Source organism: Salvelinus namaycush, chromosome 2, assembly GCF_016432855.1.
Source record: "Salvelinus namaycush isolate Seneca chromosome 2, SaNama_1.0, whole genome shotgun sequence".
NCBI classification, from domain to species: domain Eukaryota; kingdom Metazoa; phylum Chordata; class Actinopteri; order Salmoniformes; family Salmonidae; genus Salvelinus; species Salvelinus namaycush.
Window position 1 is genome coordinate 78,488,825 of NC_052308.1, and position 13,810 is coordinate 78,502,634.

General features: G+C 43.8%; 1 protein-coding gene across 1 annotated transcript in view; it reads left to right on the plus strand.

Moving 5' to 3' along the window:
• Nucleotides 1–4,097: 4,097 nt before the first annotated feature.
• LOC120019012 (cell adhesion molecule 3-like) overlaps nt 4,098–13,810 on the plus strand; it is a 32,214-nt gene continuing 22,501 nt past the window's right edge. The window contains exon 1 of the mRNA XM_038962210.1: nt 4,098–4,333. Coding sequence (XP_038818138.1) covers nt 4,282–4,333 — 52 coding nt within the window. The 5' untranslated portion in view covers nt 4,098–4,281. The remainder of the gene's footprint in view (nt 4,334–13,810) is intronic.

The following is a 13,810-nucleotide window of genomic DNA, read 5'->3' on the forward strand; positions in this document are numbered from 1 at the left end:
ATAGCTTCGCTTGGCGAACCCTGTATTGCACAGTAAGGATAATTTTAGAAATGTAATTCAGCGATTGCATTAAGAACTAATTTGTCTTTCGATAGCTGTCCAACTTATATTTTTTTAGTCAAGTTTATGAATAGTTATCCATGAGACAAGATCACTGTGAAAGATGGCGTCCGACATTTTCAGGCTAGTTTTGCTAGTATTGTCATTGTATAACCACGGTTGTTTGTGGCTAAATATGCACATTTTCGAACAAACTCTATATGTATGTTGTAATATGATGTTACAGGAGTGTCATCGGAAGAATTCTGAGAAGGTTAGTGAAAAAATTAATATATTTTGGCGATGATAACGATATCGCTCTCTTTGGCTTGAATCAATGGTCGGGTAACGTTTGCATATGTGGTATGCTAATATAACGATTTATTGTGTTTTCGCTGTAAAACACTTAGAACATCTGAAATATTGTCTGAATTCACAAGATCTGTGTCTTTCCATTGCTGTGAGTTGTGTATTTTTAAGAAATGTTTTATGATTAGTAATTAGGTAATACACGTTGCTCTGTGTATTTATTCTAGTCGAGTTGTGATGGTGGGTGCAATTGTAAACTATGATTTCTACCTGAAATATGCACATTTTTCTAACAAAACCTATCCTATACAATAAATATGTTATCAGACTGTCATCTGATGAGGTTTTTTCTTGGTTAGTGGCTATCAATATCTTTATTTGGCCGAATTGGTGATAGCTAGTGGTGGAGAGAAAAAATGGTGGACAAAGAAAAATGGTGTATTTTGCTAACGTGGTTAGCTAATAGATTTACATATTGTGTCTTCCCTGTAAAACATTTTAAAAAAACAGAAATGATGGGTTTATTCACAAGATCTGTATCTTTCATCTGGTGTCTTGGACTTGTGATTTAATGATATTTAGATGCTACTATTTAATTGTGACGCTATGCTAGCGATGCTAATCAGTGTGGGGGGGGGGGGGGGGGGGGTGATCCCGGATCCGGGATTGAGGCTCGTGAAAGGTTTTAATTGGATCTGATTTTAATAAATAACTAATGTATCCTACTAAGGGGTTTTGTACTTCTGCCTTCTATTTAGGGGGGGCAGGTAGCCTAGTGGTTAGAGCATCGAACCAGCAATTGAAATGTTCCCAGTTTGAATACTCGAGTCGACAAGATGAAAAGTCGATGTGTCCTTGAGCAAGGCACTTAGCCCTAATTGCTCCAGGGTTGCCTGTTGATAATGGGAGACCCTGGCCATGACCTCACTCTCAGAGGGTGTCTCAGGGAGAGTTGTTGTTGTAATGAATTCTTTACAATCGTGTTTTTTTCCTCCATCATATTTTAAATAACTTGTAGAAAATACGGTTTATGACACTGTCATGCAGCATTACTGAAATTAAACTAGCTAGATGACTGGCCAGGCACTAGCCAATAACTAACGTGGACTCATGACTCATTGGGCTCTAGAGTGGCGCAGTGGTCTAAGGCCGTGATTTGGAGTTCCATAGGGTGGCGTACAATTGGCCCAGCTTCGTTAGGTTTTGACCTAGGTAGGCCGTCATTGTAAATAAGAATATGCTCTTAACTGGCTTGCCTGGTTAAATAAAGGTTAAATAAAGAAAAAATGACCAGTTCTGTGATACATTTGAGTTAACGTGCTCATATCAAGAAACACATACCAGACCTTTTGTGGTAAGGTCAAAATAACATTTAGTGGGCTCGTTTTTTTATGATCAGACAGTGAAACTAAAATTGATCGGTAGCTAGCTGTTGAGGCTACTCTTCATTTCCCAATTAATTTGGTGATCAAGCTGAAACTGTGTTTCCCAAGTCGGTGCTCATGCCGCGTTGAAAACACCTGGGGGCTCGCAACTGGGAACTCGGACATTTCCAACCTCTGCATTCAAAACAACTGGGAACTCGGAAGAAAAAAAACGAGCTCAGAATGGGAAAATGGAAAAATCCATTTGAACGGTCATCCAACTCGGACTTCTAACTCGGGAACTCTGGCCTCTTTCAGATCTGAAGATCACTCGTATTTTCCCAGTTGTTGTGAACGCGGCATAACTGCTCATGCCAGCGGAATCGAAAATGTGCTTTGCCAGTAGCTGTGACGTAGGGTTCAGCCAGGACTTGATGGACAGTCGGAAGAGCGAATGAAATGGTAGGAGGGACAACACAGCTGCAAGTGGTTTCAGATTTCACGTCCTGCTTCACAGAGAGAATAGGTACTCGTGTCCGTGCGGATCAGGGCTGCCGTTCAATGCAATCCGATTAGATGTACCGCATGTCCAGAGTTATAAAAAACATATTGGTCAAGCTTGTTTTTTTTTTAGGTGCATTGTCCAACCTTTTAAGTGCATAATCCTAACAGGGTGGACATTTGGAGCCAAAATTAGACAGTTGAACAGGATTATAACTTCTCTATCAAACATATTTTAACATTAAAACATTTGGATAATTTTTTATAACAGGGTGGAAGTTTGTGAGTAACAACATGGGCAATAGATCAAACTGGGTGTTTATATGTAGCGTTGCACCGTTGTTTTCCCACCACAGAAATGATGACACTTCCTGAATGGGGTGTCATTGTAGGAAGTGGGTTGTTTTCTTAAATAGAGAATTACAACAAACTAACAGCGTAGAAAGTAATATCAGGGACACGGAAAATCTTAAAATATATAATAAATACAATAATCATGAAAATAAAACGTTATTGATGAGAGAAAATTGAACTAGAAATATAAAACGACGAAGAGAGACTTTAAATATGTTATTATTTTAAGGGTTATATTTCTCGTGGAAGTTGATGAATAACAACCAGTGATACAAAACTCCTACATCCACAAAAACATATATTTTTTAAATGCATAACATTTCCCTTTCAAGATCCATATTTTTGCGTTTAAGGTAATGGACACCTGCCCTTATATTTAAAGCCTTTTGAAATCCACATTTTATACTAAATAAAATGAGATATTTCCTGGGCACAGAAAACGCACCGCATCTCAGCAATGACATGACTAGCTGGTAGCTTAGCTGTTAAGAGCGTTGGGCCAGTAACGGAAAGGTGGTTGGTTCGAATTCCTGAGCCGGCAAGGTGAAAAATATCTACTGTTCTACCCTTGAGCAAGGCATTTTGTCCCCCAACAGCACCTGCTCCCCGGGCGCCGATGAAACTAAATGGATTAAGGCAGCCTCTGATTCAGAGGAAAAACACATTTCGGTTGAATGCATTCAGTTGTGCAACTGAGTAGGTATCCACTTACTCCCTTTCCCCCAAAGGGCACTGGCTACTCAGGCTGACCACTAGAAACACGGCTACTATGGTAAACCTCGCTTGATCAGCTGAGCAAACGATCTCCAACTAGCAGCCTTGTGCTACCTTGTTAGAATGGCCATTACGGTAGCTGGTTGATGAAGCTGAAACGGCGCCACAGTTCTGAGACTGTTGTAAGCGATCAGCATTTATCTGATTCTGACAGCCGGTGACGTTGTAACATTTTGCCAACGTGATGACATCACAGCTAGAAACAGTCCGCTGTGTTGCAGAACTCAGCGCACTTATCGGTACAGAACAGAAACTGTCTTATCATCAAAACGAATTAGTGCTATTGGCTAGAATTTCACTACACTAGCTACAACTGGCGTTGTTACATTTTACATTTACATTTTTAGTCATTTAGCAGATGCTCTTATCCAGAGCGACTTACAGTAGAGTGCATACATTTTATTACATTTACATACTGAGACAAGGATATCCCTACCGGCCAAACCCTCCCTAACCCGGACGACGCTATGCCAATTGTGCGTCGCCCCACGGACCTGTTAGTTAGTATCCCTTTCGTTTGATATTTGGATTGATTTAAGACCAGTTCAGCCAGTATGCAGCAAGCAGACACTGGCTAGGTAGCTCATTTTCGTGCACATTTCAATTTTCTGTAGTACTGATTCTACAACCACTAATATAGCCTACTGTCATGTCCTTATTTGGAACCAGAACTCCTCCCCGACCCCTCCCTCCATCTTTTCCCCCATCATCCTCTCACTGCCCCTACAGAAGGAGAAGAGGGAGTGATAGAACACTGTGTGTGAGAGAGAGAGAGAGTGTGTGTGAGAGAGAGATAAGAGGAGGAGGAAAGGCCATTAAGGGTTTCCCAGGAAATAATACTTTCACTTTCAACGGTCACCGGAGAAGCAACAGCGCCTGCCGCTCGCCTAACAGAATACAGTGTCCTTCACTGAGGGACGCTCAGGGATTATTACGGGGAATGGAGATTGTAATACTTGTGTCATTATTGTCCCTGTATTGTGACTTCACCGGTAAGTTTGACTTCTGGTCTAGTACAACGTTGTCATAAATGTGCCTAGATATTTTTTTTTCTGTTTCGATTTAATATTTTAGTACTTTATGTATTTACTATTTTAAATAAAAAAATTGGAACGCCTGTGTGTTACGTGGTACTTAAGAGGACAGAGTGAAATAGAATATCATTTGGAGTCAAAAGGTGCTGAGTTGATCTGGCCTCTACGCACCCCTCTCTCCCTCCCTTCCTCACTCCCTCTCTCCCTCCCTTCCTCACTCCCTCTCTCTCTCCCTCCCTCCCTCTCTCCCTCCCTTCCTCACTCCTTTCAAATTCTTTAGGAATGTCCATCCGTCCTTCCTTCCTTCCTTCCTTCCTTCCTTCCTTCCTTCCTTCCTTCCTTCCTTCCTTCCTTCCTTCCTTCCTTCCTTCCTTCCTTCCTTCCTTCCGTCCGTCCTTCCTTCCTTCCTTCCTTCCTTCCTTCCTTCCTTCCTTCCTTCCTTCCTTCCTTCCTTCCTAGAGTTAAACTAGTCACTCATTTGACATGGTACAGGTCAAACAACAGGTTCTCTTGGTGTGTGTGTGTGTGTGTGTGTGTGTGTGTGTGTGTTCTTCCTCCTTGTGTGTGTGGCTATTTCTGGGTTATGGAGTGTAACATGTAGTTGATTAACATGCAGATAGACAAACATTAGACAATAATATCGTCCTGTTTGGTTTGAACAATAAAATCAACAATAACAGAACAATAAAGTTTTAACTTGACTTTGGTCTTCCAGATGCTGAGTGCCTGGTGATCAGTCCTGCCAGGCTGGTGGTGAAGTATGGAGACCCAGCCTCATCTAACTGCAGCTCAGATACCCCTGTACAGATGGGCTGGGAAGCCACCCAGGGAGGGATGGGTCTAACAGACAAGGAGGTGAAGTTCCTAAACTGGAGGGTGGACAGGTAAGAGGGGCAGACACAGCTGAGACTTTTAAAACCCACCTTTTTAGCCTTTAAAGTGGCAAACAGTGGCGGCTGGCTACTTTGTTGATGTTTGAACTTCAACTGTGTTATTGCCTTTATTTGCTATTTTAAATGCACTTTAAATCAAGTTGGTTATTGTTTCAACTAAGGATTGCTGCTTTAAATAAAATGTGATTTGATTTGACAGTGTGACTGAATGGAATAACAACCCTACATGCTACACAGAAGGAGGCCTGTGTCAGAAACAGCTGGACATCACAGTTTATAGTGAGTGACCTCTCTCTCTTATCTTCTCTGGTGTTTCTGAATGTATTCTTAGTATGGCTCTGCACTGTTAAATCACTTTGTGTGTGTGTGTGTGTGTGTGTGTGTGTGTGTGTGTGTGTGTGTGTGTGTGTGTGTGTGTGTGTGTGTGTGTGTGTGTGTGTGTGTGTGTGTGTGTGTGTGTGTGTGTGTGTGTGTGTGTGTTTCCATTCCTCCACAGAGCTTCCAGACAGTGTGTCCATGACAGGCCCCTCAGGTCCGATGGTTGAGGGGAAAGAGTACGAGTTTAAGTGTCTCATCCAGAAGGTCGCTCCAGGTAACAGTCTCAATGTGTACTTCTACAAAGCCTCTACCATCGGTAGAAAGACAAAGACATTGTTATACGCACCAGATGTACCAAGGCAGACCACCAAGGAACCTATTAGTGGGGAATATACCCTGCTGTGGTCCCCCAGTAGAGGTGATGATGGGGCCCAGCTCTGGTGTTCAGCCCTGTTAGGACTGGGAGAACTGGGACCCCAACCTCCTCCTGAAGTGGACTCAGAGCCCTTCAACCTCACCGTGCACTGTGAGTCCATCTGTTTCTCTGTTACTCGACTGGTGATGTCTGTCTGCACTGTTCTCCTTTACTCTCTCTGCTCTCTCTGTCTTTCTGCTCTCTCGGTCTTTCTGCTCTCTCTGCTCTCTTTGTCTCTGCTTCTCTCTGTCTCTCTCTGTCTGTCTCTGCCTCTGCTCTCTTTGTCTCTGCTCTCTGTCTCTGCTTCTCTCTGTCTCTCGCTCTCTGTCTCTGCTCTGTGTCTGTCTCTGCTCTGTCTGTCTCTGCTCTCTCGGTCTCTCTCTGCTCTCTCGGTCTCTCTGTCTCTCTCTCTCTGCCGCTCTCTCTGCGCGCACATGTGTGTGTGTGTGTGTGTGTGTGTGTGTGTGTGTGTGTGTGTGTGTGTGTGTGTGTGTGTGAGAGAAAAGACTGGGGGTGAGAGGGCAGAGTGGGGTGGTGTGGAATATTGGGGGGAGGAAAACAGAACGATTGGACGGAGGGGGAGAGAGGGCAGAGGGAGGGAGAGAGGGCAGATGGAGGGAGAGCGGGCAGAGGGAGGGATAGACATCTGAGAATATGACTGAACACTACTTGAATGCAACATTACCAGATACATTATAAACTCCTGGAAGTGTGCATCCCTAATGGCTCCCTATTCCCTACATAGTGCACTACTTTACCCTAATATACACCCCTAATGGCTCCCTATTCCCTTCATAGTGCACTACTTTACCCTAATATACACCCCTAATGGCTCCCTATTCCCTACATAGTGCACTATTTTACCCTGATATACACCCCTAATGGCTCCCTATTCCCTACGTAGTGCACTACTTTACCCTAAGATACATCCCTAACGGCTCCCTATTCCCTACGTAGTGCACTACTTTGCCCTAAGATACATCCCTAATGGCTCCCTATTCCCTATGTAGTGCACTACTTTACCATAAGATACATCCCTAATGGCTCCCTATTCCCTATGTAGTGCACTACTTTACCCTAAGATACATCCCTAATGGCTCCCTATTCCCTATGTAGTGCACTACTTTACCCTAAGATACATCCCTAATGGCTCCCTATTCCCTATGTAGTGCACTACTTTACCCTAATATACATCCCTAATGGCACCCTATTCCCTATGTAGTGCACTACTTTACCCTAAGATACATCCCTAATGGCTCCCTATTCCCTATGTAGTGCACTACTTTACCCTAAGATACATCCCTAATGGCTCCCTATTCCCTATGTAGTGCACTACTTTACCCTAAGATACATCCCTAATGGCTCCCTATTCCCTATGTAGTGCACTACTTTACCCTAAGATACATCCATAATGGCACCCTATTCCCTATGTAGTGCACTACTTTACCCTAAGATACGTCCCTAATGGCTCCCTATTCCCTTCATAGTGCACTACTTTACCCTAAGATACATCCATAATGGCACCCTATTCCCTATGTAGTGCACTACTTTACCCTAAGATACGTCCCTAATGGCTCCCTATTCCCTACGTAGTGCACTACTTTACCCTAAGATACATCCCTAATGGCTCCCTATTCCCTACGTAGTGCACTACTTTACCCTAAGATACATCCCTAATGGCTCCCTATTCCCTACGTAGTGCACTACTTTACCCTAAGATACATCCCTAATGGCTCCCTATTCCCTATATGGTCAAATGTAGTGCAATATATAGGGCAGGGGCAGGCAACCCAGTAACACCATCTGTAGATGCTCTACAGACTATCAGTACCATTTCAACTATCTACTCACCTTAACCCTCACCTTAACCCTTATCTTAACCCTCACCTTAACCCTCACCTTAACCCTCACCTTAACCCTCACCTTAACCCTCACCTTAACCCTCACATTAACCCTCACCTTAACCCTCACCTTAACCCTCACCTTAACCCTAAACCTAACCCTCACCTTAACCCTCACCTTAACCCTCACCTTAACCCTCACCTTAACCCTAAACTTAACCCTCACCTTAACCCTTATCTTAACCCTAAACTTAACCCTCACCTTAACCCTTATCTTAACCCTAAACTTAACCCTCACCTTAACCCTCACCTTAACCCTCACTTTAACCCTTATCTTAACCCTAAACTTTACTCTCACCTTAACCCTCACCTTAGCCCTCACCTTAGCCCTCACCTTAACCCTCACTTTAACCCTTATCTTAACCCTAAACTTTACCCTCACCTTAACCCTCACTTTAACCCTTATCTTAACCCTAAACTTTACTCTCACCTTAACCCTCACCTTAGCCCTCACCTTTACCCTCACCTTTACCCTCACCTTAACCCTTATCTTAACCCTCAACTTTACCCTCACCTTAACCCTCACCTTAACCCTCACTTTAACCCTTATCTTAACCCTCACCTTAACCCTCACATTAACCCTCACCTTAACCCTCACCTTAACCCTCACTTTAACCCTTATCTTAACCCTAAACTTTACCCTCACCTTAACCCTCAACTTTACCCTGACCTTAACCCTTATCTTAACCCTCACCTTAACCCTTATCTTAACCCTAGACATAACCCTAACCTAACCCTTATTCTAAACCTAACCCTAACCGTACATTTAGTAAGCTTTTGCTTATCAATGGATAGTTTGTTGATATTATGACCAACTGAATAGGATTATCCAAATAAAGTGTAACTGGCAACCCTGGTTCTGGAGAGCCACAGGCACTTCATGTTTTTGATCTAAACCGACCTGGAAGACCAGGTGTGTTGGATTTAGGCTGAACTGAGCTGATCAATTTAATGTTGTCTTTACGTATACTAAATAATATACAGTGTATTCAGAAACTATTCAGACCCCTTCACTTTTTCCACATTTTGTTACGTTACAGACTTATTCTAAAATTGATTAAATCATTTTTTCCCCCTCAATCTCAACACAATACCCCGTAATGACAAAACAAAACAGGTTTGGGGATTTTTTTGCAAAAACATTTCTAATAAAAAACTGATATCACATTTACATAAGTATTCAGACCCTTTACTCAGTACTTTGTTAAAGAGCCGTTGGCAGCGATTACAGCCTCGAGTCTTCTTTGGTATGACGGTATAACTTGGCTCACGTGTATTTGGGGAGTTTCTCCCATTCTTTTCTGCAGATCCTCTCAAGTTCTGTCAGGTTGGATGGGGAGCGTCGCTGCACAGCTATTTTCAGATCTCTCCAGAGATATTTAATCTGGTTCAAGTCCGGGCTGTGGCTGGGCAATTCAAGAATATTCAGAAACTTTTTCCAAAGCCACTCCTGCGTTGTCTTGGCTGTGTGCTTAGTGTCGTTGTCCAGTTGGAAGGTGAACCTTCGCCCCAGTCTGAGGTCCTGAGCGCTCTGGAGCAGGTTTTCATCAAGGATCTCTCTGTGCTTTGCTCCGTTCATCTTTACCTCGATCCTGACTAGACTCCCAGTTCCTGCTGCTGAAAAACATTCCTGCTACCACCATGCTTCACCTTAGGGATGGTGCCAGGTTTCCTCCAGACGTGACGCTTGGCATTCAGGCCAAAGAGTTCAATCTTGGTTTCTTCAGATCAGAGAATCTTGTTTTTCATGGTCTGAGATTCCTTTAGGTGCCGTTTGGCAAACTCCAAGCGGGGTGTCATGTCACTTTTACTGAGGAGTGGCTTCCATCTGGCACTACCATAAAGGCCTGATTGGTGGAGCGCTGCAGAGATGGTTGACCTTCTGGACAGAGGAACTCTGGAGCTCTGTCAGAGTGACCATCAGCTTCTTGGTCACCTCCCTGACCAAGGCCCTTCTTCCCCGATTGCTCAGTTTGGCCGGGAGGACAGCTCTAGGAAGAGTCTTGGTGGTTCCAAACCTTCCATTTAAGAATGTTGGAGGCCACTGTGTTCTTGGGGACCTTCAATACTGCAGACATTTTTTGGTACCCTTCCCCAGATCTGTGCCTCGACACAATCACGTCTCGGAGCTCTACGGACAATTCGTTTGATCTCATGGCTTGGTTTTTGCTCTGACATTCACTATCAACTGTGGGACCTTATGTAGACAGGTGTGTGCCTTGTCACTATGGGGTATTGTGTGCTTTGTCATTATGGGGTATTGTGTGTAGATTGATGAGGATAAAAAAAATATGTAATCCATTTTAGAATAAGCCTGTAACATAACAACATGTGGAAACGTGAAGGGGTCTGAATATTTTCCGAATGCACAGTATCAAACATGCCAAATAATTGTCAAAAGATCAGAATTGTGCTGCCTGTGTAATCACAGCCTAAACATCTGTTTCCCTCCTCAGCATGTTCCGGTCAGGCTGCTGGAAGTGCCATGGTGGCGGTGCTGCTCCTCCAGCTCATTCATTGGCTGTAAGACCACTTCCTGAACCCACTGATTGGCTGAATAAATGTGATTCTTTTCCAACCCCCTCCCACTGTGGCTGTCTGTCCACTTTCTGCTAACTATTGATTTATAATTGTCAGGTATATGCAGGGAGTCAGGAAGCAGGTGCAGAAGGACAGTTTTAATAACGATGACGCTAGTTAAATGAACAAAACAGGAGATGAGTACTGAACATGAAAACAAACCTATACTGCCTGATGACTGAAGCTACTGAGGGATGCATGAAGGGAAGGTAGTCAAGATGATGATGAAGTCCAGGTGATGGGAGCAGGTGTGGGTAATCAATCAATCAATCAAGTTTATTTTATATAGCCCTTTGTACATCAGCTAATATCTCGAAGTGCTGTACAGAAACCCAGCCTAAAACCCCAAACAGCAAGCAATGCAGGTGTAGAAGCACGGTGGCTAGGAAAAACTCCCTAGAAAGGCCAAAACCTAGGAAGAAACCTAGAGAGGAACCAGGCTATGAGGGGTGGCCAGTCCTCTTCTGGCTGTGCCGGGTGGAGATTATAACAGAACATGGCCAAGATGTTCAAAATGTTCATAAATGACAAGCATGGTCAAATAATAATCAGGAATAAATGTCAGTTGGCTTTTCATAGCCGATCATTAAGAGTTGAAAGCAGCAGGTCTGGGACAGGTAGGGGTTCCATAACCGCAGGCAGAACAGTTGAAACTGGAACAGCAGCAAGGCCAGGTGGACTGGTGACAGCAAGGAGTCATCATGCCCAGTAGTCCTGACGTATGGTCCTAGGGCTCAGGTCCTCCGAGAGAGAGAAAGAAAGAGAGAAGGAGAGAATTAGAGAGAGCATACTTAAATTCACACAGGACACTGGATAAGACAGGAGAAGTACTCCAGATATAACCAACTGGCCCTAGCCCCCCGACACAAACTACTGCAGCATAAATACTGGAGGCTGAGACAGGAGGGGTCAGGAGACACTGTGGCCCCATCCGATGATACCCCCGGACAGGGCCAAACAGGAAGGATATAACCCCACCCACTTTGCCAAACACAGCCCCCGCACCACTAGAGGGATATCTTCAGCCACCAACTTACAATCCTGAGACAAGGCCGAGTATAGCCCACAAAGATCTCCACCACAGCACAAACCAAGGGGGGGCGCCAACCCAGACAGGAAGATCACGTCAGTAACTCAACCCACTCAAGTGAAGCACCCCTCCTAGGGACGGCATGAAAGAGCACCAGTAAGCCAGTGACTCAGCCCCTGTAATAGGGTTAGAGGTAGAGAATCCCAGTGGAGGGGAACCGGCCAGGCAGAGACAGCAAGGGCGGTTCGTTGCTCCAGAGCCTTTCCGTTCACCTTCACACTCCTGGGCCAGACTACACTCAATCATATGACCTACTGAAGAGATAAGTCTTCAGTAAAGACTTAAAGGTTGAGACCGAGTCTGCGTCTCTCACATGGGTATGCAGACCATTCCATAAAAATGGAGATCTATAGGAGAAAGCCCTGCCTCCAGCTGTTTGCTTAGAAATTCTAGGGACAATTAGGAGGCCTGCGTCTTGTGACCGTAGCGTACGTGTAGGTATGTACGGCAGGACCAACTCGGAAAGATAGGTAGGAGCAAGCCCATGTAACGCTTTATAGGTTAACAGTAAAACCTTGAAATCAGCCCTTGCCTTAACAGGAAGCCAGTGTAGGGAAGCTAGCACTGGAGTAATATGATCAAATTTCTTGGTTCTAGTCAGGATTCTAGCAGCCGTATTTAGCACTAACTGAAGTTTATTTAGTGCTTTATCCGGGTAGCCGGAAAGTAGAGCATTGCAGTAGTCTAGCCTAGAAGTAACAAATGCATGGGTTAATTTTTCTGCATCATTTTTGGACAGAAAATGTCTGATTTTTGCAATGTTACGTAGATGGAAAAAAAGCTGTCCTTGAAACAGTCTTGATATGTTCGTCAAAAGAGAGATCAGGGTCAAGAGTAACGCCGAGGTCCTTCACAGTTTTATTTGAGACGACTTTACAACCATCAAGATTAATTGTCAGATTTAACAGAAGATCTCTTTGTTTCTTGGGACCTAGAACAAGCATCTCTGTTTTGTCCGAGTTTAAAAGTAGAAAGTTTTCAGCCATCCACTTCCTTATGTCTGAAACTCAGGCTTCTAGCGAGGGCAATTTTGGGGCTTCACCATGTTTCATTGTAATGTACAGCTGTGTGTCATCCGCATAGCAGTGAAAGTTAACATTATGTTTTCGAATAACATCCCCAAGAGGTAAAATATATAGTGAAAACAATAGTGGTCCTAAAACGGAACCTTGAGGAACACCGAAATGTACAGTTGATTTGTCAGAGGACAAACCATTCACAGAGACAAACTGATATCTTTCCGACAGATAAGATCTAAACCAGGCCAGAACTTGTCCGTGTAGACCAATTTGGGTTTCCAGTCTCTCAGAAAGAATGTGGTGATCGATGGTGTCAAAGGCAGCACTAAGGTCTAGTAGCACGAGGACAGATGCAGAGCCTCGGTCTGACGCCATTAAAAGGTCATTTACCACCTTCACAAGTGCAGTCTCAGTGCTATGATGGGGTCTAAAACCAGACTGAAGCATTTCGTATACATTGTTTGTCTTCAGGAAGGCAGTGAGTTGCTGAGCAACAGCTTTTTCTAAAATTTTTGAGAGGAATGAAAGATTCGATATAGGCCGATAGTTTTTTATATTTTCCGGGTCAAGGTTTGGCTTTTTCAAGAGAGGCTTTATTACTGCCACTTTTAGTGAGTTTGGTACACATCCGGTGGATAGAGAGCTGTTTATTATGTTCAACATAGGAGGGCCAAGCACAGGAAGCAGCTCTTTCAGTAGTTTAGTAGGAATAGGATCCAGTATGCAGCTTGAAGGTTTAGAGGCCATTATTATTTTCATCATTGTGTCAAGAGATATAGTACTAAAACACTTTAAGTGTCTCTCCCGATCCCAGGCCCTGGCAGAGCTGTGCAGATCCAGGACAGCTAAGCCCTGGAGGAATACGCAGATTTAAAGAGGAGTCCGTAATTTGCTTTCTAATGATCATGATCTTTTCCTCAAAGAAGTTCATGAATTTATTACTGCTGAAGTGAAAGCCATCCTCTCTTGGGGAATGCTGCTTTTTAGTTAGCTTTGCAACAGTATCAAAAAGAAATTTTGGATTGTTCTTATTTTCCTCAATTAAGTTGGAAAAGTAGGATGATCGAGCAGCAGTGAGGGCTCTTCGATACTGCACGGTACTGTCTTTCCAAGCTAGTCGGAAGACTTCCAGTTTGGTGTGGCGCCATTTCCGTTCCAATTTTCTGGAAGCTTGCTTCAGAGCTCGGGTATTTTCTGTATACCAGGGAGCTAGTTTCTT